Genomic DNA, 25,891 nt, shown 5'->3' with positions numbered 1-25,891 from the left:
CACCTCCCATGTGGCTTGATGAAGGAGTGTTTAGGACAAACTCACATCCGTATTGTTTCAACTGCTCTTGGTCAAAGTCTTTCATAGCATTTAAAAACTCTCCCTTAGCACCTACAAAATTTGTGCCTTGGTCACATCTAATTTGTCTCACATGTCCACGAATAGCAATAAAGCAACGTAAAGCATTAATAAAAGCATCACTGGTAAGGTCATCTAACATTTCAATATGTATTGCCCTAGAACACATACAATTAAAAAGAAGACCATACCTTTTCAACTCTTTTCTGCCCTCTTTAACATAAAAGGGTCCAAAACAGTCAATACCACAGTAAGAGAATGGAGGTGTCATCTCCACTCTATCCTCTGGCAGATCTGACATTCGCTGATCTTGTGTACTTCTCCTGTACTTACGACAGCTTGTGCACTTGTGGATGTGTGAAGCGACTGCACTGCTACATCCTATGATCCATAGTCCATTGGAGCGCAGCTCGTTTGCAGTTATTCCTCTTCCCTGGTGATGCACCCTTTCGTGATAGTGTTTAATCAGCAGAGATGATACATGACTTGATTTAGGTATGATGGCCGGATGTTTAATATGCGGGTGAAGGCTTGATCTGGTTAAACGTCCTCCCACCCTGAGTACTCCTTGCTCATCAACAAAGGGGCTTAGTTTGTACAGCTTGTGTGTCTTATCTTGGATCTGAATGTCTTTTCCTAGAGATAAACTTTGGATTTCCTTGCAGAATGCATTGTCTTGTACCAGTTTTATTATAAACAGTTCTGCTTCTTGTCTGTCCAGAATACTTGTGTGTGTTTCACCCTTTGTTTGTGTGACACCTTTAAAGTCTTTCACAAATTTTCTTAAACACACAGTGGCTTTAACAGCTCTTCTCCAATCTGAGAATTTTGTGAGGCGGTCTAGTATTGTTCTCTCTCCTTGCTGTGTGTTAGTGTTGAGCACATGCACTGTTTTTAACTCTGGATCACTTGGCATAATTTCAGTAACTTGGACATTTTCAGTGTGTAGCTCACTTTGCCACAAAAACTCTGGACCTTTGAACCAGTTTGAGTTAAGGAGTTGCTGAACATTTAAACCTCTTGATGCATGATCAGCAGGGTTACTTTCAGATGGCACATGATGCCACTGTTGTGGGTCTGTGAGTGACCTTATTCTTTGAATCCTATTTGCCACAAACACGTGGAATCTCTTTGCATCATTATTCACATAACCTAACACAACTTTAGAATCAGTCCAAAAATGTTCTTGTAGATCACTTATCTCCAGTTCATTTCTGAGCATTATACTTGTTTTTGCTGCGACTACTGCAGCTGTTAATTCGAGTCTAGGGACGGTAGTAACTTTAGTAGGGGCGACACGTGCCTTTCCCAATACTAGGGCACAATGAACATCACCTTTGGATGTAACAGTTCTTAGATAACTACACTGTCCGTAGCCTGTGACACTAGCATCCGAAAAGTGGTGTAGTTCACACTGCTTGATGTCTGTGTTTGTAGGTAAGAGACATCTCTGAATTCTCACCTTTGACAAGTTCTGAAGATCTTGAAGCCAAGATTCCCACTGGATTTGAAGTTGGTCTGAGAGTGGTTCATCCCATCCAGCTTTCTCTTGGCATAACTGTTGCAGGATTTGCTTCCCCTTTAAGATGAACGGTGCTACAAATCCCAACGGGTCATAGACTGAAGCTACGGTGCACAGGACTCCTCTTCTTGTCATAGGGTGCTCTTTCACTGTTATTTGGAACTGAAACTCATCAGAAGACACACACCACTGCACACCAAGAGCTCTTTCCAGGAGTGGCTCTCCAAATGCTAAGTCCAGATCTTTAACGCTTTCAGCACACTCTTCTTTGGGTAGTGATTTTAACACATTTTCATTGTTTGATATGAATTATGATGATTATGATTTATGGAGTCTTAGTTTACCTGTTGTACAAAGCTCTCTTGCTTCTTTGACTAAATTTATTGCTTCTTCTTCTGTCATCATACTGACAAGCCCGTCATCTACATAAAAGTTCTTTTGAATGAACTTAACAGTACCTGGGTCAAACTTGTCTTCACCTTGTGTGGCTAGATGTTTTAAGCCAAAGTTAGCACAGCCAGGTGATGAGGCTGCACCAAAAAGGTGAACCTTCATGCGGAAGACCGAGGGCGGAGTGCTTATATCACCATGCTCCCACCATAGAAAACGTAAATAGTCCTGGTCTTGTGGTCTAACATGGAACTGGTGAAACATACGTTCCACGTCACACATCACAGCAACTGAACCCTTCCTGAACCTACAGAGTACTCCCACCAATGTATTTGTGAGGTCAGGCCCTGTGAGCAGGTGTTCATTTAGCGAAGTGTCCTTGTATTGTGCAGAGGCGTCAAACACTACACGTATCTTACCAGGCTTTTGCGGGTGGTATACCCCATGGTGCGGTATGTACCAGGCAGGGCTATTACAAAGTTCATTCTCTGGTACCTTCTCTGCATCTCCGCGTGTGATTATGTCTTCCATAAACTTGACATAATCCATGTAGTACCTTTGGTCCCTTTTAAATCTCCGTTCAAGACTGTTTAAGCGTTGCATTGCACTTGACATGTTGTTTGGAAGATTTGGTCTATCACTTTTGAAGGACAGTGGCATTTCATAATGTCCATTCTGCTTCTGTTTAATGCCTTCTTTTAGTTTTGTTAGGAAGCGGAGGTCTTCTTGTGAAATGCATGTCTCTTCCACTGTTCTCTCTGTAAAGTCTGATTCAAGTGCTTTGATTACATCTGGGAATGTTACCTCCTTTACTTGTGTCTTGCAGATGTAATGAACTTCTTTCTTTAAGTTTGTTTTTGACTCAGTCTCTGGTATAACTTGTCGTACAATGATGCGGTGACTGACTCCAATCACATCACTGACTGTATCAATAGAATCACAGTAACTAACTATGCTCCAGCCTAAATCTGTTTTTTTGAGCGAAGGGCTGGTTTTCTTCACCGCAAACAACTTCTCTGGGCATTAAAGCTTGTGGGCAGTTGTAACCTAACAAGAGTCCAATTTCACAGTCCAATGGTGGAGCAAATGTGGCCATGCCCTTGCAGTGTCTGGGGTTGGAATGTGACTACGATTTGCAGGTATAAAGTCACGAGTGTAAACTACTGGTACAGTGAGTTTCTTAGTGGAGAATAGTCCTCTTATCTGTAGAGCTTCTAATCTTGTACATGGAACAGTAGTTTTCTTGGATGACATTGTGGATAGTTTAAGTTTGACTTGAGTTTTGGTTGTCTCTAAGTTTTCTGCTACTTCATTTTAAATAAATGAGGAATCACTTTGTGTATCCAGCAGAGCGTAAACAAGCACTTCTTTACTTGGATCACTTTGTGAGGACACATACACAGGCACGATTGCGGAGGTCTGTGTGTTACTGCTGTCATGAATCACTCGGTTAGAGGTGCTCTCAGTGGCTATGTCTTGTGACTGTGTTACCAGTGGTGTGGTTTCCTTTTGTTCACTTACTTGTTGTTCTTTAGGTTGTTCGTTCTTTGTCTCTTGTCTTTGTCCATGCAGACATGTCGGATGACGTTTGGAGCATGTGCCACATATCATCCTGTTGCTGCAGACTTTGGATTGATGGCCACTGTTTAAACAGCCAAAAGTTTTTCACTTTGAATAAACTTGACTCTTTCTGTAACTGCTTTCTCTATGAACTTACGACACTTGTGTAAGCTGTGTCCTGCCCTTTTACAGAACACACAGAAGAGGGCACCTTTCTCATTTGTGTTAGTAGTGAAGATTTTAGCTGTGTCTTGTCTCTTGGTCGGGAGTGGAGGCTTTGTCTTGGTTTTATCAAAGTCACTTTGTCTTATAGCTTGGTATGACGTAATAGGATTACATGCGATACTTGCCTCCATGGATAGGAATCTCACAAAATAGTTGAAGCGTGGAAACTGCTTGTGCTCCAGTTGATACTCTGTGGCTTTTCTGTTCCATCTGTTACTTAACCAGTCCGGTAGTTTAGCAGCAAGTCTTTGGTTCTCTATTCCATCATCAAGGACGTTCAGATTACTATTGTGAACCATTGCAGATTGACAGCTTTGTAAAAAGTCCACAAATCTTCTTAAATCTGCACTATCTTTGCCTGTGATCTTTGGCCAAGAATGCAGCTTGTCTCTAAATGCTTTTGCAATGACAAATGGCTCACCATAACGTTCATTGAGCATATGCCATACTGCCTCATATGAGTTTTCAGAGCCCAGAAGAAAATAACCATCTAAGGCTTCTCGAACAGATCCACCTACATACTTCTGTAGAAAGAATATCTTTTCTGTGGTGGGAATGTTCATTCTCTCTATTAGAGTCTGAAAGGATAATTTCCAGTGCTTAAACTTAAGTGGATCTCCACTAAATATTGAAGGCTCTGGAATAGGTAGTCTATTTGCTGACATAGCTTCTGCCAAAATTTTCACTAGCTCACCTGTACTCTCAGGAGTGACATCAGAGTCTCTTGGTGGGTGTAAGTAGTGCTCTGTTACCTCTTTTTGTACAGGATGAAGGTTATGAGTGACAGACTTTACTGAAAGGTAGTCTTCATCATAAACTTTGAGCTTGGCTTTAGCAGCATTGTGTCTTTTCAGGTTTTCCAGACGTTCTACTTCTCTTTTCAAATCCTCAACTGACCTTTTTCTTGCAGTACTCTCTTCTTGTTGTTTCTTTAAAATAGCTGCTTTCTCTTGTTGTCTTTTAATCTTGCGTTCAGTTTCCTCCTTCTCCTCTTGGAGGCGCTGTGACAGTGCAATTATTTCTTGTTCTGCAGTTATGCGCTTATCTTCTTCTTCAAGTTCTAGAATCTTCTCTCTGTGTCTCTCTTGTTCTGACATTATTTCCAGTACAGCCTTTGTAGCTTCATACTCTGCAGCAGCTTCTTGTCTTTTTGCAGATGATACTTGGGAGAGTACTGTACCAACTGAGAGTGACGCACTTGAGGTAGAGGGTGCAAATATTGAGCCCGCATCAGGCCATATAATCTCTTCTTCCATTGCTCCTTCAATATGAGATTTGGTGTTCTGCAAAACATTGTTGGTCACTGATGTGCACTTGTCTAACCTGGAACGCATTTCATGAGGTGGACCGTCAATGGAGCGATATTCCTCATAAACAAGGTTCAGTTCGTCCAGTTCTCTTTGAATAATGTTCATGTGTCCTTGGAGAACATCATCTGGATTCTTCTTGAGTACAGATTTTTTAGCAACTTTACTCAATGCCTTCCATCTGTCATAAATGCTGTCAAAGCGAAGCTGCAGTCCTTGTAACTTATCTTTGTGGAATTCCTTTCCTTTTTCTGACAGTATGCGAGTCCTTTCACTTCTGCGTGGCTCCGTCTGCACAGTTGGCTCTAAACAAGTTTCATCTACTAGCTCTGTCTTTGCTACCCCATCTACAACAGTTCCTTCATTTTTAGTTTCACTTATTTCAAACATGTTTAATCTTCTCGATACTTTACAAACTTAATACTTGTGGTTTTTAAACTTGTAAGCTTGACTTGGGTAAACTTTGAACTTCTTATGCATGAATTCCACCTTTATTACTTTGTTATGCTTTCGTTGTCTGGCTTAACACAGTTCCTTGTAGTTTCACCTTAATTTTGTTCCTTTTCCAAACATAAACTTTAATGTCTGTCTTCTTGAACGTCTTCATAAAGAGAAAACCGATGAACATGTGTCTCCATTCACAATTGCAGCAGCAAACTCTTGTTGTAATGACGCGAAGTCACCACCAGGAGGCCGGGAATCATGCAGGTCCGAGTTCGACTATCACTCCACCTCCTCGTGTTGTCAAAAAAGAGTTCATTTTTACTGATGGCTTGCTCAATCTTTATTGTGGCCTGTACAATTTCGAGACCCACAGGATGCCCCTGATGCCAACATCACCAACGCCACCGTCGAACTAAAATAATTAACATAAATTACAATCAGAAAAGGTATAATATAAAGACATAAAATAAAAACATGAACAATTACAAAAAACATACCTCGCTGGCTGACCCATATTTTGGAGGTAGAATGACCTTTAACATAACTCTATTCACTTTATTTTAACTTTAATTGACTTCTTTGCTGACACGCCACACTACTGTTTCTTGACCAGGCGTGGGTCTCTATCAAGGGGTCCAGCGGAACCGAACAAAACAATAACAGTTCCTACCTGCTGACTACCAAAATAAAAGCACAAAATCTTCTCTTATGTGCATATTACATATTATTCAAGAATCAAATAAAAAGCAAATCAAAACTATGGCAGTAAAAACATCCTTTTGGAAATAAATAACCCACATTTGGATACGCGGACAGCTGTAACATGGCAATGAGGATGAACAGCTGTCAGCTGTAACGTTTTTCAACTGGAAGTCATTATGCTCCAATATGTGATTCACTCTGGTTTGAGTTTAATACGCTGTATCTGTCCACAATGGTTTCTTATTTATTTGAACTGAAACTGAGCTGAACAAACAAAATGTCATGAAATAAATCCTCCATAATTTGATTACAATTGTTATATGACTTCACAAATCCAATTTATGTGATTTACGGTACTTGTTGCACAGACTACAGAATATCTGGACTTCAATTAAACAATCATATAACTCAGTTTTACCCAAAATGTCACTTCCTTATGAAGTGAACCCTTAAATTATCCTGTACCAAATTAAGCTGCAAGAAAAGCATGCATAAAGTAACAGCAAAATAAATAAATGCACTGTATTATAATAAGTTTTTTGTTATAATGAATACTACTTGAACAACATGTTTATAGGAATGAAATAAGTGGCTGATCCAAGAGTCCCCTTTTAATGACGGAGTTGTGTTCAGTTGCCACAGTTAAATCAAACCCCTAAAGCAGCACAAATGTTTCTCTGTTCTATGTGGAGCAGCTGCACTTGTCAATGTCCTTTTTAGGTGACCCACAAAGTTGGAGCGCATCAGGTGTGACCAGGTGTTTGTGTCAGACCTCACGCACACACATTCCTGTCATAGACCCGTGCATTACTAGTCCCTCTCCAATAATCACCCACAAACTTGAGCTGCATCTTGGACTTATGCATGCAACTCAACTAAAATAAACTTTTTTTTTTTTTCATTTTGGCTCACTGAAAAGTGTGTGTTCTTACTCTGAGCAGGCTTGATTTTCCACAGACCTGTTATTTGCTGTAGAAGAGGACCTTTTCTTGCTTGTTTTCCATGAAAGTATTGTTCCCTTTAGCTATTATCTTCCACATGGGATAAAACACATTTATTGTCTTGGAGACTGTTCCATATAGGTTTAACTTCAGCATCATCCAGGTGGCATGCCACCTCCAGAAAGTTACATACTGTCCCTTTAAGTACACATGTTGTCTGTAAATGCATTTGTTAGTGTTTGCCAACTCAATTAAAAACAATTAACTGTAAATTCAGCATTCTTATTTGAACAGAAAACCCTAGTGAGGCATCCCACTCCTCTCTTCTTTGCCTCAATGCCACTTTTGTTTGGAGTGCTGGTGGTCTTGTCTTTAGAGCACTTTGGGCTCATATTTCAGTTCAGTGCTCCACAACATAGTTCAGGAATGATGTACAAATGCTCCAGCTTATATAGGCTGATGGCTATCTCTGCTGATCCTGAATGACTGACAGCTTTTATGACAGTTCAATGCAGCAGACACAGGGAAGAGTTAAGAGGGCTTAGTGTGGTAGGATTTGCACATCCTTTAGTTAAAGACTCATTTTTCATGATAGAAGTTAATTGAAGCACTCTTGCATGGCTTGAATTACTCCCAATTTCCAAAACAACTTTTCCATCATCTTCTCAACAGCTTTTTAAAGCTTTTAAAGCAGAGTTAAAGGATATTCTCCGATCCAGCACTTGTAATGGTGACTTAGTTCATGCTTTTAACATTGCCATGGTTGGTATTCTCTGTTGCATTTGGGTTTATCTCTTTTTCAAGTTTGCTGTATCCAAGAAGAGCTGTTGTACTTGTTTGTTGAAAAACTGAGGCCTTGGGGGAGCCTTTACAAGGACTAAACCTTGATCCTAAATTGTTGGCATGTATGTGTGTCTTTTTCCGTTTCTGAGATCAAAGGCATAAAGTGTAATAAAAAGGCAAGAGACCTTATCCCTAAACCACATAAGATGCGGGTGTAGTTTAAATAATTATTGATTTGCTGACTTTTCTTTCTGTTGTTTGAGATCCTCAAATGTGGCAAGCTACAAGTGGTCAAAGAAGGCTGTATTAAAGTAGTTAAAAAATCAGAATCCTGATCTTTGATTTATAGATCCTTTTATCTACTCGTAATAAGTCATGACAAATGTGAAGCAGCATTACATCACACTGTCACAGATAAAGAAAGTTGAATATTACATAACAGAACTATATATGATTGTTGGATTATACTGAAAAGCTGCAATAAATCAAAATTGTCTGGAAAAAGTTGAATTATTTAGCCATGTTCAGACTAGATTCATTAAATATTCAATATGCTGCTGCTCTACAGTTATAAAACACGTAGACGCATATAAGGGTGACTATCTAACTAGACTGGGCCAGTTTTCCCAGCAGCTCTCTGGCTCCTGGGGGACCTACTGGCTGCATGAAAAGCCTGCCTCAGGGGGATTTGGGTTTGAAGAGTTCCTGCCTGTCCTCTGCCTCCACCCTCTGCCCTCCCTGAGTCAACAACAGTGTGGTTTTCAAGGCTCTTTGACCAACAAGTGTGTCCGTACATTCACAAGTTGACACCTCCTGATTTAAAGAGTGCGGCGTTTGCATATTTGTTTAGGAGGAGGAATTTAAGAAGAATTCTTTGGCAGCTTCAAAGCTCATTTCAAAGTGGCTGTGTGAGACTGAGGGGCTGAGATTACATCAGTAATAAGTGTTCCTTTTCAAGTGGTTGATCAGTTGCCTTATGATGTGAAGTTGTCAACATAATAGGATTGTAAAAAAAAAAATCAATACTAACCTACATTAATGGCCTACTATTAGTACCACTACAAATACACACATACAACATTTGAACAAGTATCAATACTTACACAAATAGGGCACTTTTTGACATTTCCTGAATAGTTCTGGTTATATCAAAGATATTATAAAACTGCATCATAATATTAAAGTTATATTACCCTAATTTCAATGTATTTAATTCCATTTAAGTAGTACCATTTATTTTGTCTTAAAATGCATTCTGTTGTATGAAAAAAGAACTGCTGATGATCAAAATGGATCAGAATTTGTATTGAGAATTAAAGATTTTTAGTTTCCAGAATCAGGTTTGACGTTTTAGTATAGTGACTACACTACACCAAAATAACTCCTAATCCTGAGATGGATGTCCTTTTCTGCTCTCTCACATTAGTTCTGGCCCCTTCACCAAAGTGACCATAATTCCAGCCACATAACATCACTTGGTGTTGTTCCCAAGCAAACCCAGAACCCTCATTCTTTTTACTGATGCTAATGGACCATCATGATGAGAAGCACTTAGCTCTTTGTAAATTACAGCGGATGTTGAAAGTCAAACTGAGATACGAGACTCAAAATTTTTATTTATTTATTTTTGTTTGTTTGTTTTGTTTTTTTTTTTTTTTTAAATAAATCATAGAATTGTGAAGTTTACCTGGAAGTTTCATCACCTGCTTGTCTCCACAATGATGTCACTGGTTTTCCTGAACATTACCCCAGTCAGGCACGTAACTTGTCTATCAAAGGTGACACCACGCAGCCACATAAGGGGTTAGATCTGTGGAGAGGTGAGCATGTTTTACGGTGAGTTTTTCAAGGCATTTATTTATTCTAAAATAAATTTATAATATGTAATTGTGGCTATAGACCATACCTGTATGGAATTCTTGCTGTTCACATTTCAGTCTTGTCTCGTGATCTGAATCATGATTGAAAATGTAAATCACTGTTAGAATTTGAATGCTTGACAACATTTGCGATTAGATATATTTTTACATTTCAATCACACCTAATGACATTTTCTTCAAATGAGATTAAATAGGTGTAGTTTCAATGGTATTTGACCCTCAAAGCAAAATGTCTTGATTGTTATCCAATAAAGACCAATGTGCTGGCTGGATTGCAGGCCTCACACATGGCCCATTTGTTGCAAGGTATTGAATGGGAAAAGCTGTGTCAGGCTGCAGGCTCCTGACAAGAGAAGGACAGGAGCTGATGTGTGCTCTTTCTCTTCCTCCTGAGAGGAAGAGATGGATTTAAAGGGCTTTATCCACAGGGCAGTCCTCCTGAACCCTGTTGTACGCTGCCATTTTAGCAGGAAACAGATGCTCTTTGGAGAGAAGAGCTGCCGGATTTGGACACAATGACAACCTGTTTAACTACACTAAAGGCACACATACTCCACATGACACCTTCTTTGACCAATATTTGCTGAACTCATTGATCTCTTTTAAATGTTTTACGGTCTGTATATTGATTGGAAGGTTTACTCTGCTTTTCTAATTATTAACATGCACTTTGTATGACACCATGTACAGGGACAGCCATGCAGAGTATCATAGTTGCTTTGTATTTTTTCTTCAAGTTCAGTACTATTAAAAACTAAATATTAGACACAGAAAGGTTGTATTAAGATTAGAGTACTTTATTTTATTAATTTTTTACCACTGCTTATGATGTTAAGATTAAGTTTGTTCATATTCGTGTTTCCATTAGATCTTAAGTGGTGTATTTCTTACTCTGAACAGCATGGATAAGGGCCCCTGTTTGCCACTTTGATTATATGTTGCATTTTATTTCTTTTTACAAATCCTCACAGGTCCTTATCTTGTAGAGCTGAATGAAGCTCTTGTCTTTGCTCACTGCAGGTGGTCTTCTGCTGCGTCTCCCTCTGGCAGCTCTATTGGCTCGAGAGTGCAGTCCTGTCTGTCACAGTCTCTTCAGCATGACAGCAGATAATGGACTGTCTCTTGTTTGAGCCAGACACAAAACCATTGCAATGTTATCGCTGTAGGGAGGGAAATGAAATGGATAAACAAACATGATAATGTACAGATGTGTAGGGAAGCACACGATGGACAACATTATACTCATGTAGAATTATTACAACATGTGGCAATACGCGTGTGTCATGTAGGGTTGATGAATTAATACTATGTACTGTCAAAACTAGATGACCTTTTGAAGTATTTTTTACTAAAAATAAATGAATAAATCCCATAAAAAGGATGCAATTTGACCTTCCCTAAATACTTTTAGAATGGTCATGACCTATATCAGGGTTATTATGAGTTACTAAGAGTTTGTATTTAGTGGTGAAAATTATATTCTATTGTATTGAGTATTCAGTACATGCTCCTTATCTGATGTATCTAAACCAAAGTATGGCACTTTTTAAAAACATTATTTATGCTAATATTGTACTATTTATTTGTTTTATTAGGAATGCAAGGGTTCATTATCACCAGTATCAGTAGACCAACTGTTATGGTAAGGAAAAATCTATGACTAAGATGCACACAAAACCAGACAAATGGACATATTAACTTCACAAGGGCACTGTATAAAGAAAGGGAAAAACATGTATCACTGATAAAAACCATAAATTAAAAAACATTAAAAATGTCATTGTCTTGCGCTTATAATTGCTCCATATAATTTATTTTCTGTAGATGTGAAAGTCTAGCCTGCGCTACATTATACATAGCCATTATAAGTGGCTTTTTTCATGTGGTTGAAAACCAATGCTGTATTCAGTTCCCATGTGTATCATTTCTGTGTTCAGTCTCCCAGTTAGGCTGAAATGTTGAATGAATAAGTGAAACTAAAATGACACGTCTTTCCTTTTTCGCCATGGTCCGTGCAGCTTGGCAAAATGTTGTTCTTTGAGTGGTACCAGGAGATTCATTGAGGCTGTTTGTAATGGAATTTCCAATAGAGCAACCTGCTTTGTGGCCCTGGCCTGTTTCAGCAGTGCCCCTAAATACATTGAATGGACATGCTTACTTGCATGCTACAATTTGCGCAATACACAAACCTATGGAGCATGGAGTCCATCAGTACTTTGACCCTACCTGTGGGCAGCAAGTCAAGTCCATAAATAATTCCCCCTTCACTCACTGTGCACAATTAAGAGCCTCCTGGGAGAAACCTTCGCTAACTTTTTGTGGGTTTTCTGAAACGGAGACTTTGCGGCTGGAGCTGCACTTGCTCTGTCAAAAAGGGGAGAAAGCATTGAGGTGTCAAGAAGTGATTTTTGGGTTAACTCATGACATATCGCTCACAGACCATGTGCCAAAGGTCAGTTTGTCATCTCTTTGTTTTCATAGTTTTAGCTTTAATTCTGAAATATCGGACCAGTGACAGTGACATAATATTGATGTATCTGTTTCTGTATGTTTTATTTACTCATTTACTTTGACAGACTTGGATTATAAAACATGTCAAACTAAATCATTTTGCAGGGTCATCATTCAACAGAAGAATGTAACTTTCCATTATAAGGAAACCTGGTATGTTGTCTTCAAAATCTAACTATGTAATTTATTCTTTATATGTACCACTAGCGGTCTGGTTATAGCAACAGGAAATAAGGCAGCCATCATGCAATTTGTAGATTTGCAGATTAGATTAGATTAGAGTACACAGTGTTTTGCCTGTCATATGCTTCATTTGATGAAATAATGACAAATTTGACTAGGAAGTTGTAATGTGTTGCCTCTTCTCCTATATAGCATGCTGTAATTAGCATTTTTGGTTTTGGGTGTACACTTCCTGTCGAGAACACTGACTTGTGGTTATTTTTACACTGTGTATGCTATATCTAAGATAAGGTATCTTTTTTCCCTTGACTGGTGCAGAAAGTGACTGACTTGGAGCAATCCCAAAATGACAGTTGCTTATCTGGCTAAACTAACCACTCCTCACTTTGTGGTTTGTTGAAGGTTGTTTCCGTAATGACAAAAACAGACAGAAAGTATTTTTGAACTAGAAGAAGAATCCGTACTTGGATACATCTATATGTCCTATCTCACATGTTATCCAGTAAAAAAAAATGCTCAAACTGTGCCACTATCTTCAGTCTGCTCTTTTAAATTTAGACTACTTTTGTCTTTTAGCTTTTGACAAAAAGTAGAACAAAAATACTCTAATGCTTTGTCCATACTGAAGACACCTATGAAGGTCAGTTATGTTTTTATAGCAGTGTGTCAGCAGGTGCCCTCCCCCACTCCTCAGATTAGTTCAGGGTCATCCACTTCATTTGGAGCAAACCAGAGGCCTGTCACTCAAACAAAACTTGAGTGAATTAGCCAAATTAGTCACACTTGTTATTATTATGTTATATTATTATGTATGTTATTTTTTCATTGGTTATGACAGTTATGACTACCATTACTACTACATTACTACAACTCTAATATTGTACTTTTTTCAGTCATCTTAAAGCTGTGTATATCCTCTGTCTAAAGGGTCTCTGCATGATCTGCCGCCACTGCTCTGGTCAGTTTGTTTTTGCCTGACCTTAGCCCCGCCTCCTGCTGGGACGCCCCCTTCTTTCCCGCGTTTCTCTTTGTTTTGCACTAGCTGCGCTGTTCACTGTTTGGCTCATCTTTGGGTTCTGACCCTAACTGTGATAACTGTGGGATGAATCTGTCATTCCACTGTGTTGTCCACTCACTTACCCTCAGCAGCTGTTTTTACAGCGTCTAGACACACATGCCGCCTATGATCAAACTCTTATTGTGCTTTTCTCAATAAGAAGTGAAGTGTGGTTCTTGGATAGTCCAGCAAGATTAAACTGCACAACTGTTAAGCCCCATGTCTTAAATCAGGTTCAGGAGCTATGTTTTACAATATGTATCTCGTGTAATAATTAAAATGCATGTGGCAGTGCTTCTAAGTCAGTGCTTTGTCTAGCATTATTGTCTAGCACTATTTTTATTTTTATTTTTTTTAACTAAAAGTAGCCAAGTCACTGTTATAGCCTAAAATACATATTTCTGGGGTGTAAACCGATGTCCTAAGAACTTATTTAATTCCCCACTCCCTCTGTATACAGTGTGAGTGCATGTGTCTGTGTTTATTAACATTGACTCCAGGATCACAATGAGGAGACTGGGATGAGTCAGCCTTTCCTCCAGCTGGAGCTCTGCATAGCACAGACTTGGTCAGTGGACTCACCAGTTTACTTCCTTTGATGGGCTGTGTAGTTTTCTGCATGACTTTGCTGTTTTTAAATGTGCTTAGAGTGAATATGTGGGGCTCAGATTCAATACTTTTGTCTTTTAAAGGTAAACTGCATGACATTTCTAGTGGAGGGTCTGCACCTGCTTGTCTCCATGTAAATGTTATTGCTTTGTCTATTCCACAGTAGAGGTTAAACCTATCAATCACAAGGGAGACAATCAGGTTACAGCACTACACTACATTACAATTCAGATCTGTGGAGAATCTCCCCTTTTCACAGAAGGAGTGATTGCATTTTTGAGCAATCGAACACCCATAATGAATATGTTTAATTTCATGCCATGGAACATTCCAGGCAACGCAATAACATCTCCATGGAGACAAGTAGAAGTTGCACAGTGCACCTTTCAGACAAGACAATTCAATTACTCATTTCCCTTTTGGTTATTCTCTTTGTGACTCGTCTACCAGAGCAGGTTATGACACGCTAGCAGTGTCGGTGTTAGCCATGGTCTATGCCTTGTTTGGTCAGCTGCTCTGAGGTGCACTGACATCACCAGCACAAGGAAATCCAGATTCATTTGAGCTACGGTATAATACTGTGGGATGAAAACAACCACTTTGGAGTACTTCCTCACAGCACTGCTCAAATTTAGTCTCAAATCTCTGTCATCTTTATTGTAATTATCAGACCATTAAACCTGTGAAGTGAAGGATTTCACTTCCTGGATCCTGGGTTTGTTGGGAATTCATTACTGAATTAGAGTCCCAGTATAGAAAGAACCGATAGACAAAGATAAAGATAGATAGACCTGGTATGAACTTTGCATAGTTTTAATGCTAATTTTAGATGGTTTGAATGTGAAATATTTTACAGAAATATATAACAGATAGGCTTGGTCTCCATTTAACACTATACTGTGAAACATTCAAGACAAAGCAATAACGTCTCCACAGAGAAATGCATTTGACGGACCCTCCACCAAGATACACTATGCACCTTTAAGTGTCAAATGTTTGATGAGCACGTTTAAAGGGTTTGATCTGAATAGAGAAGTGGCCACACACGTCTCTCTGATCAGTGCCAAACATTTGAGCCCTTCCCTGTTCAGGGCCTGCAGCTCTTTGTCCCTGAGCTGGGAGATTGTGGCTTAAAGCGGCACAAAGGAGAGTGGACTTGAAGGAGTGTTAAGCTTTCAATAGGGCTTATTTGGGTGTATATGGGCATGACGCTTAGAGATCTGTTTCAAACAACCCCCAATAATCCAACTGTGACTGGGCTTTATATAGAAGTGGGATGAAGGCTAGAAAGGTTGCTGCCACCTCGTCATAATCCTGCAAGATTTTAAGTATTTTGAGGAGATAAAATAGAAAAAAGTTCCTAAATATTTGTGGTATACTGTACGTAAATGAAAGACAGTACAGTACACTGGGTGTGCTGCATTCTGAGATGTGCTAATATTAACATGAAGTGCCTATTACGGGGGATGAAGTAAAACAAACAGTGTTGTAAAGAATTTAACTTGTTGGCTTCAGAGGAGACGACTGTAATGAAGGGAGTGGCTGTGGCTCATGAAAATTAAAAGCCTGACTGAGCACTGTTTAGTTTTCAGACTCTCTCCCTTCTGGTACGTACAAAATGCAGTCTATCAGATTCAAAGAACTTTGATGCTGCTTGTTTGGCCATCTGGAGGACTAATGACCTGTTTCCTCTGAGCTGGGTGTTTTGGGGTGGGCATGGGTGCAGTCCGAGGTTAGGGGTGGCACTGCCCACTGTGCAGATTACAGATTGGGCTTGTGACCGCTGCTGCTGGGACATGCTGCGGGCGCCTCTTATGTTGGCACAGGCTGCAAGGCGTCAGATGTGGTTCAGGACATGTGGAAGCTCTCTGGGGCTTGCCCTGCCTCGTGCTGCTGGCCTCACTGCGGGACAGGAGTGAGTGTTAGTCTACATGTGAAAGCTTGTACAGAACAAACACTGGCCCCATGAAGCGTGTGGTACACTATAGTGAGAGCTGGGTGCCAATGTGTGGCTACAGTCTGGGTCTGCAGTTTACTCTACATAAAATGCTGTGAACAACAAGTAAAAAGCAAAATGTCCTTTTTCTACATAATAAGAAACATTTAAAGCAATTACAAAATATCTTTAAACTCCCCAAATAAGGCAAACATTTAAGGTGCTTGTCTTCATGGAGATATTACTATTTTGTCTTGATTTTTCTCTAGTATGAAAATAAACTTGGCAATCACAATGGAGACCTGTTAATGGTCAGATCTATGCAGATGCAGGCCTACACATGGTAAAAATTTATATTTTTAAGGTATTTTGAGCTATAAAACACCTGTAATTGTACAAATGCAAGGGGGACATGTTTAATGGTAAATTATCACATTTTTATATAGCGATTTTCCACCTTCAAGGCCCGCAACAAGGAACCACACTCACCCATTCACACACACATTCATACACCAATGTATGCAGACACTGGGATTAAAGTGGGATAAGTGTCCAAGTGCCCAAGGACACAACAACAAGATTCATCTGTGGAAGTTGATATCATGCCCCCAACTTGTAGGTCAGTGGATCTGACACGCTACCAACTGAGCTACTGCCCGTTTAATGTTTAATGCCCAACTGTGGAACATTCCAGGCAAAGAAATCTCATCTCCATGGAGACAAGCAGGTGGCGGTCTCTCCACCAGAAAAGTTATACCGTGCACCTAAGTCACTAACACTGTATTGCACAAAGCACATTCAGTTGTAATAGTGGTCCAAACTAAATAAAAAAATATATTTTACTAATAAAGTAGTAAAGGGTAATTCCAAGTGAAAAGGGTAAGTTAAACATTTGGGGATCAGTACTACAATATAATGCAAAATTAAAAAAAAATAAAGTTAACAGTGAGATTGGCCAACATTCCCATGATGCCACTGCCAAAAACCTTCACACCGTGTCGACTGATCTCACAGTGCACATTGGACCCAACCAGCCATATCCTCAGTCACCCCATGAATCAAGGTTCTTTATTTGCAGGGCCAAAACACACACTCTTTTGTGTTGAATGCAAATTGGTGATTTGTTCTAAAATCAATGTACAAAGGATTCATTTGGTCATTATTTTAACATTGACAACATTCAAGCATCTAGAAATGAAATCAATTAATTAATTCTAATGAGACATTGCCTTTCATTTACAACATGAAGTCTAATTTATCATTCTGTAGATATACAGACAGCCATTCCCAGAAGTGAACATGATAAAGGGTTTTGTAATGATAGGGTAGAGTGGCTGTTTCCAAGCATGTGTGTGTTTGTCTGAGGTTATTTAGGGCAGAGGCCGTGTCAAAAAATGGTCAAAAAGGGAAAGTTTAGCATTTAGTAAACAGTAGTGTGCGTGTATCTCTACTAATGAAAGAGCAGGCTGACTCAGCGACATGTTTTATAGATGGCCTCATGTATTTTAAGAGTTCTCTTTTCTCTCATGTCCGTCCCAGTGCGCAGACAGCTGAGCTCTGGTGTGCCTGGTGAACTGGGCTCAATGCCTTCTTAAACAGAGACTGACTCCTTGAAAAATAGAACACCTTTTTGTGGAAAATTTATCTGAACACACAATACAAAATAAATAAAATCCATCTTACAATGAAGAAATGTCATATTATTGTTTCTGACATTCTGCAGAGAGTCCTAATAACTGTTCATTAGATTCTCAATTGTAAATTATCGTTCAGGTCAGTATGAGTGAGTGAGTTTTAAGAGACATCAAAGCTATACACCAAATAGGGCTACCTCATCTTTTCTGGAATCTTTCTTCTTCATCATCATATTCATATAACCTCAAGACCCAGCAGTTTGTCGTTAGGAAATAGTGCACAAAAAGTGTCTTTACATTATCAATGACAAAGGCTTTAGTATAGATTCTTAATGGTATTAGCTCTAACATACTCTCCTAATGGATTAAAAAGGTCCGTGTTTGTTATTTATATGTCATATCTGATGATACAGACAATTGTTGATTAAATATTTAAGACAGATCATCCTACCAAATCATGGTTCACTTGCTCTTGCAATCCACTAGAGGTCAGAACTGAAATAAAGTGTGTACTTTCAATATTATTGTTTAGCAGTTAGGGGTCAAGAAGGTAAAAGTCAATGTAGAGGTCAAAGGAAAGTGCCAGAGCTTGTCAGTAGGTGTGCTGGTCATGGATGTTCAGGATGGAAATCACAGTGAAATGTGTGCAAACAGCAGCCCCTCTGAATGTCCTCATAGAACCGCTCTGAGAGCAAACACAGGCGACATATTTGACATGCTTCTTCTGTCATCTGTCGGGAATGTTTGAACTGCAAGGATTGGTCAATATTTTCACAAGTTTGTTCTGAGTTTAAACACTGTTCTTGAACATGTTTGTAACATCATGAGCGTGGATGATCAAGACACACTGGAATTTTTCTAAAATTGTTGTCTAATTGATATTGAATTGGTAGATTTTCAAGCGTGAGTACTGAAGTTTTTTGCTTTTCATGGTCACAAAATAAAGGCAAGATATGCATGGTATGTAAAGATTGGTTATTACTTATTATTTTACATTAGTTAAAAGCTGCTGTCTACCATAGCACGTATATATCTCATATAACCACTACAGACCCAAACATTGGGCTGAGAATCACAGGGCCCCTTAAGATTCACTATCCCTGGCTCACAACACAGTATTATCACATATACATATACAGTCCCTGACAAAAGTCTTGTCACTTATCCATTTTGTAGAAACAAAAGCTTATAACCTGACTTTAAATTAATCAATTGGTTTTAGAAATGTCTCATATGAAAGCTAAAACCCTCCCAAATTATGCTCAATATACTAAAATAAATTTGCTTCACTGAAGAAAGATTGATCATTGAATGAACACAGAAAGGTCAGATTTTAGCAAGACAAAAGTCTTGTCGCCTACAGAAAATTGAACAAATAATTTACTTCAAATACAAAAATATGTTGCATAACGTCAGTGAATTAAGTAATGGTGCTTTGAGATCCATATTTAATATCTTGTATGACTTCCATGAGCTTGAAGGACGCATCCATGCGGTTCAACAATGATTCATACAATTTGTTGATGAAGTCATCAGGAATAGCAAAGAAAGCGTCTTACATGCCTCCCAGAGTTCATCAAGATTCTTTGGTTTTGCCTTCCATGCTTCCTCTTTCATTCTACCCCAGACATGCTCAATGGAAAAGGGGCTGGCCTTGGATTTTCGAATCAACAAACGGTCCTCCCGAGCAGTTGTCTTGTGGGGTCTGCCGGACCTGGGCTTGTCAAAAACATCTCCAGTCATTTCAGATCTTTTTCTTATTCTTTGTACTTGACGCTGAGACACATTGAAGGTGTCAGCACCTCAGCAGTGGATCTGGTCTTCAGCCTCTTGATAATTAACGCTTTGGTCTCAGGGTGGATCTTAGACACGTTGTCAGAGGTCAAGTTGCAGTTGATGTGAAGGTCTGGTGTGCTGGAGTTCTTTTTATACACACCCACTAATTGACTGATCAGTAACTGATCACAGGTGAGGCTGTAATCTAGGATTGGGTGCATCATATGACAGGGCGACAGGACTTTTGTCTTGTCAAAATCTGACCTTTCTGTGTTCATTCAATGATCAATCTTTCTTCAGTGAAGCAAATTTATTTTAGTATATTGAGCATAATTTGGGAGGGTTTTAGCTTTCATATGAGACATTTCTAAAACCAGTCGATTAATTTAAAGTCAGGTTATAAGCTTTTGTTTCTACAAAATGGATAAGCGACAAGACTTTTGTCAGGGACTGTACATGTATTTTTTTTAACATTTTAACATCAATATTTATTTGTTAAACCGCTGCCTGCAAAAAATTGTGTCAAATTCACTGCAGAAAAAAGTTTTCTTTCTCTAAACAAGCAACAAAATTGTAGCACTGTCACAAAATAATTAAATTATATTGATAAAACAGCCCATGATAATGATACTGTGTCACCAAATTTAGTATCAAGATATATCAATATTTTATTGATTTGCTGCAGAATGGTAAATACCAGTCAGTCAGGGCCACTGTTAGATACACAGTGGTTCTATTTATGTTTGAATAACTGTATTTCATTTTTTAGGGCATGGCCTTCTCTCTAGAGGAGCGGCAGCAGCTTGGGATCCATGGCCTTTTACCGCCCTGTTTCATCAGCCAGGATGTCCAGCTGCTGCGAGTTCTCAAGAACTACGACATGAAGAGAGACGACCTGGACAGGTGAATCCCTCTCACGCATGTTCCCCTCTGTCAGAGCTCTTAATCATCGGTAGAAATTTGATTATTTGGAGTAGGCATTACATCTGGAAGCTTTCAAAACACTACAGGACATAGGGTTGAGATCACCTCAGCCTCACAGATCCACATTCATCTCATGACACCAAAGCAGGCCTCCTCTGCATCACCTCCCTGCACTCCCATATCTCCAAGTGTTTTTACAATATCCACAGCGACGAAAGGAAAACTTCAGACAGTCTCGGCATAGTTCATTAGATTTGTGGTTATGCCTGTTAGGATCAAATGTCAAATGGTGAAATCTTAATGTAGCTTCTTTGATCTGGAAAATGTAGTAAGGCTGCAAGAAGCATGGATTTTAAATAAGATGTTGAATATCCCATCATTGCTTTGACCCTTTATGTGAAAGATGGCTCCTTTGTCTAATAGTGCTGAGAGTCAACAGAGCAACTCTGAAGCGCTGCCTAATTTTCTCCCATAGAAACCACAGAACATTTTTAAACAGTGATTATGAGCATATCATGCTCCCATGTTCCCATGCCCCATCAGTGTCATTGACAATCTGTTCCAGGACAGAGTATGCTCTTCTATTCATGAATGAGTCTGTCTGTGTTTATGCCTGCTGTATTCATTTAGACTCATCTGTCCTGCATAGTTACTGCTGGACATTGTCCGTGACCACAACTCGTGCTTATCATTCTACTGTACCCTCTGTCTTGTTCTGTGTAGCTCTGTCATAGTGACAAATTGGCTTAACCAAAAAAGGCTGTGTTTCTGATCCATGATGATAGAGTAAGTTAATTACCCACTGTGACTATGTTGTCAACAGAGGAAATGGGTGTTCAAGACATTTGCCAAAGTAAATGTAATGTTCAGTTTCAAAGTACTGATTAAACAAATTCATACATTTATAGATCATTGAGATTATTCTACTTATAATAGAACAAAAAACATTAATGCTGCTTTGTTAAATGTTGTGTACTGCAAATAGAGAAATTTCCTGGGAGTGGATCATGTTATAAAAGCAAATGTCTGCCAGCAAAAATAAAGCCTGACATGCCTTTGGCAATAACTCCTGAACAGAAGAAACCAAGATAGAACCGAGAATGTAGATAAGCAAAACACTGAAGCAAGCTCATACAGTGTTCCCCTACATCAGTTTAACTTGGAGATGAAAGCTACTGCACATTTGACAGAACATCTGACATAGTCACTGAGCCCTGTTGTTTTAGGGGAAACACTAGCCCTTCATGTGATAAATTACTTGTGGCTGAAACTAATTTCTTCCCCAATATGAAGGCCTTCCATTAAGGGTAACTGTCACCATGGAGTATTGTGCAGCAGCTGCGCTCCAGCCTTGGAGCGAAGGCTGTGCACTCTTATCCTTGTCCGCAAGAGGCACCTTGTGTTCCTCTTATGGAAACTTCTCTGATCAACAGTAGACTCCACTCCACACACTCAACTTCATTTAGGTCAAATGCAAATAAACACAAAGGCGTAATGGACACTTTTTGCTCTTCCATTGTCTGAAACATGTGCAATCAATAAGACTTCAATTACTTTTTGGCTATATTGTTCTACAATGGTATATGTTTTCACCTCTTTGTCTATTACGCCTCACATCTGACTTGAATAATACATGCTGCTGTAGCCTCTCAGATGTTGTAGGTTGACAGGCCATGTTTTCTCAGGTATGTGTTCCTGATGGGGCTCCAGGACCGCAGTGAGAAGCTCTTCTACCGAGTGCTTACCTCAGACATCCAGCGCTTCATGCCTGTCATCTACACCCCGACTGTGGGCCTGGCCTGCCAGCAGTATGGCCTCATCTTCAGACGGCCCAGGTGAGGCAGCCCAGAGGGATTCCTCTCCCCAAGTCATTTTTAACCAAATAAACACATTCATGTTTACTACTGCTAATTAGGTTTGAGATCTTTCCATCCTACCAACTCCAGCTGCAAACAGTATATGGTATTGTTTTATAAGCAGAGAGCCAATATTCCACACCTTTGGGCTTTTCTGTAATTAATTAGATCTTGATGTGGATCCAGTTAGTACATGTGGAAATACACCTGTAGGTATTTAACTGAAGATATTTTTGGTCTTCTTGGTCTTACATATCCCAGTTACAGTAAATTGTCCTCTGCATTTGACCCATCCTTCATTGCTGCTATATAGGGCAAGTTGTCCTGCAATCCTTTCTTTTTATACCTGGGTCTGGAACTCTTGAAAATTTGAAAATATAGTTGCCTGTATTTTAAATTTGACTAACAACCTTTTCCTATATTTTGGGATGGCTTGTCGGTAATGGCATTGGTCCTGAGCCTGATCTGTACTTTGCAGTAGCTCATCCAGCTACAGTTTGGTTAGACAGCTGAGTTTGAGGCAGACCACTGTGAGCTGTTGAAATCAGTTCACCTTGAGTGGATTTGGCTCCCCTTGGACTCTCCTCTTCTACTGTAAACAGGTTTTGGTCACACTCAGAACTCTGCCAGTGTCTGCTCTCTCTCCAGATCTTTCATTAGAGCCAAGTGACTTCTCTGTCTGAGGGTTCAGCCTAGCAAAGCATTGTGTTTTACTTGGCCTTGCCTCTTTACATTTAGCCTTGCTTAGGTGATTATAAGTGTTAGCTTTCCCTTTAATAAGGCAGATAGAGAAGAGACCACCATGAACACAGCTTTACTGCCTCTTAACCCTGCTTATCTTATTATGTACTAAGTGCATACTTACACAGTTTACTTATATTACATATAAGAAATAACATCAGTCTGCTATTTCAACAAAAGGACCTTCTTGCTTAATAAACTTCATGACAAATTAGAAGATGGAAAAGGTTAGGGGCTGTTCACACGGAAAATGGTAAATCAATCCAACACTGCTAAACATGCTTTAATTGCTCCTAGAACTTGAATTAATTAGGTTTGTGATCAAAGATGCAGAATTGCAGCCACTTCTCTATCAGTCTGCCTCAGGGCTGCTCATTGCTGCAGTAGTCATGTTAGTCTTGTTTCCATGTTTCACTATGGAGCAGATTGGTATGGTCTGAAAGTGTTTCCACTGTAAAAAAAAAAATAGTATCCAGCTGTTTAAAGGGTTCTAAGCAGCCCACATGAGGCACTACCTCCAAAAATCTTTTATATTTCCAGTGTATGACATCTAACAATAGACAAACCTAATTATAAAATGTCATAGAGGCAGAAACAGGTGAAAAATAGGTAGAGTTGATTTTCCTCTTGCTTTATCTCACAGTCCCACAACCTTCTATTCTATTCTATTCTATTCTATTACTAAATGTCATTTTGTGAATTGCTGAGATTGGCCTTTTGACTAAAAATATCATTCAAGTATGATTTAGATTGTATTAGAAAGTGTTTGTGCAGGTTGGATGATGTCAGTTCTTGTGTATGTCACAAATGTCTTCATGCCTTTTCCTTTAGTTTTCTAAATTTATGGACTCTTAACACTACTCAGACCTACTACCACTAATGTCTAAAAAAGATCTTCATGTATCAACAAGTGGATTTTCAACAACCTGTATAGTTTTCTAATGGTGTCCAGCGAGTATTACTTTAATGGTCACACTGGGCACGTTAAAAACCTGGAAACTCTCCTTCCTCCTTGACTCCACTTCCTAACAGCTCTCTCTTCCCCAGCCCTGAACAACTATGTGGAAAAATATTCCTAGCATTCTCCTTGTCTCTCTCACTGCTCATACTGAAGGAGTCACCTTATACTCCCACCATCCCAAAAGGCAATGAGCTGAGATTCACTGCCAGACACCCAGAACTGATGTTTCGGTATTGGAGGATAAGGCCGCCTGCCCTCTGTTAGTGATACCTGCTGAAGATAGCTATTTCAGCAACTTCCATAGCCCCATTTCATTGACATTTTACTAATTGTATTCCCAAAGCCACTGTGTGCCTTCTCGTTGGACCACCACTGCAGCTGAATACTGTATAATCCTAAAATCCCAGGTCTAATTCCTTTATATGTAGCAGGAGCAGCTTTTCTTTGTGACTTGAACTGGTAATCTGCCCCAACACGGTGCTCTGTAACTGGGGCCAAAAGTCAAGCGTCATTAGGTGTCAAAACAGGGTTGATTCAGTGATCTCTGAGCGGGTCCAAGGCAGGGAGGAGGCGAGGAGAAAGGCCTACATTCACCACATGAGGAGATTAGTGGACATGCTGACTTTTATTGCTGTTTAAGCTCATAAGCGCACACATTGTTTCGGCACAGAAACTTACTATGTCTTCATACAGGTTTGTTTTTGTTTTCACCGTAAATGCAGGTTATGTGCTTTGTTTGACAGCTCTAAGCTCACTGATGATAAATGATAATGTTTTGTAGAGGGAAAATGATCCCAACTATTGAATTAAAGTAATTAAGTTTACTTCAGTCATTTCCAGTGTCTGCCTTAATTCTCTGGTGCAGTGCTACGCATAGTCTAAATAAACTTATAAAAGGCCCTTTTTATGTTAGACACAAACTCCATCAAGGGGTTCTCGGGGGAGTGACAGAAAGCGATTTATCATGCTGATGGTGATAGATGATCTTTGCTAGGCATTAGTGAATTCTTGGTTCAGGTTCAGTGTTATGTATGCCTGTGTGTGAGACTACTACTACCTGTCAAAGTGAGAAAAGTAAGATATACACACCATTCAGCATGGAGGTGTGCGGGTGTTACGATTGGTTTAGCTTTCATGAAAAAAAAAACAAAAAAACACTGACATATGATACCCAGGGTTATGCAGTACAAAGGAGTAACTTCCTGTATATAGACAATATAGCATATAGGGCATACACAATGTGACAAAAACATAATTCCACATTATAACCTTAATTTTCTCAGATAGCAGAATAACTGTATTCTAGATATTTGTAAGATTAGGTACTCTCACCAGGTACAACCATAGACTGTATATAAATGGACATAGCTAACCCGCTAGCCATTGCATTCCAAGTAGGAAGTATGAATGGGGGCTCTCCCGGTTCCATCGACTGTCTCCAGTTGACTTTACATTGAAAAATGTTGCCTCTCTGTGACTGCTGCAGTGAGCCTCACCTTAAAATGTTTGTATTAACCCGCTCTACATGACCTTGATGTGTTTATTTTGCTTTTTTGTTGTCCCTAAATAAATGCCTGTTCCTAATATGAAACACGGCTCCACATTCACTCCTGTAACTGGTAGCAGTTACACTTGACTGGAGTCGAACCTTATGGTTGACGTCATGCTCCCTTAGTCCACTTCTTGATACAGTCTATGGGCACGACACAGAACAATACATTTAGACTGAGTTGTACTAGAATTTGAAGTGAAAATGAAAAATTACTTCTGACAGTTTTCAATTTGTACAAATCAACAGCGATGATGATGCAGCTGATTTTCACAACCAATGCCACAGCCAGCCACATTACTGTGACTGGAGTGGATAATGG

At 39.4% G+C, this 25,891-nt stretch overlaps 1 protein-coding gene across 1 annotated transcript in view; it reads left to right on the top strand.

Annotated features, from left to right (window-relative positions):
• The window catches only part of me1 (malic enzyme 1, NADP(+)-dependent, cytosolic), a 55,115-nt gene that overhangs the window by 5,135 nt on the left and 24,089 nt on the right, over nucleotides 1-25,891 (top strand). Inside the window, exons 2-3 of the mRNA XM_020937366.2 lie at nucleotides 20,308-20,441; nucleotides 22,148-22,297. Coding sequence (XP_020793025.2) covers nucleotides 20,308-20,441; nucleotides 22,148-22,297 — 284 coding nt within the window. The remainder of the gene's footprint in view (nucleotides 1-20,307; nucleotides 20,442-22,147; nucleotides 22,298-25,891) is intronic.

Source organism: Boleophthalmus pectinirostris, unplaced genomic scaffold, assembly GCF_026225935.1.
Source record: "Boleophthalmus pectinirostris isolate CB_2022bp ecotype Guang Dong unplaced genomic scaffold, ASM2622593v1 HiC_scaffold_6, whole genome shotgun sequence".
Classification (NCBI taxonomy): domain Eukaryota; kingdom Metazoa; phylum Chordata; class Actinopteri; order Gobiiformes; family Gobiidae; genus Boleophthalmus; species Boleophthalmus pectinirostris.
Note: the sequence above shows the minus strand (reverse complement) of the source record. Positions and strands in the feature narration are given on the sequence as shown.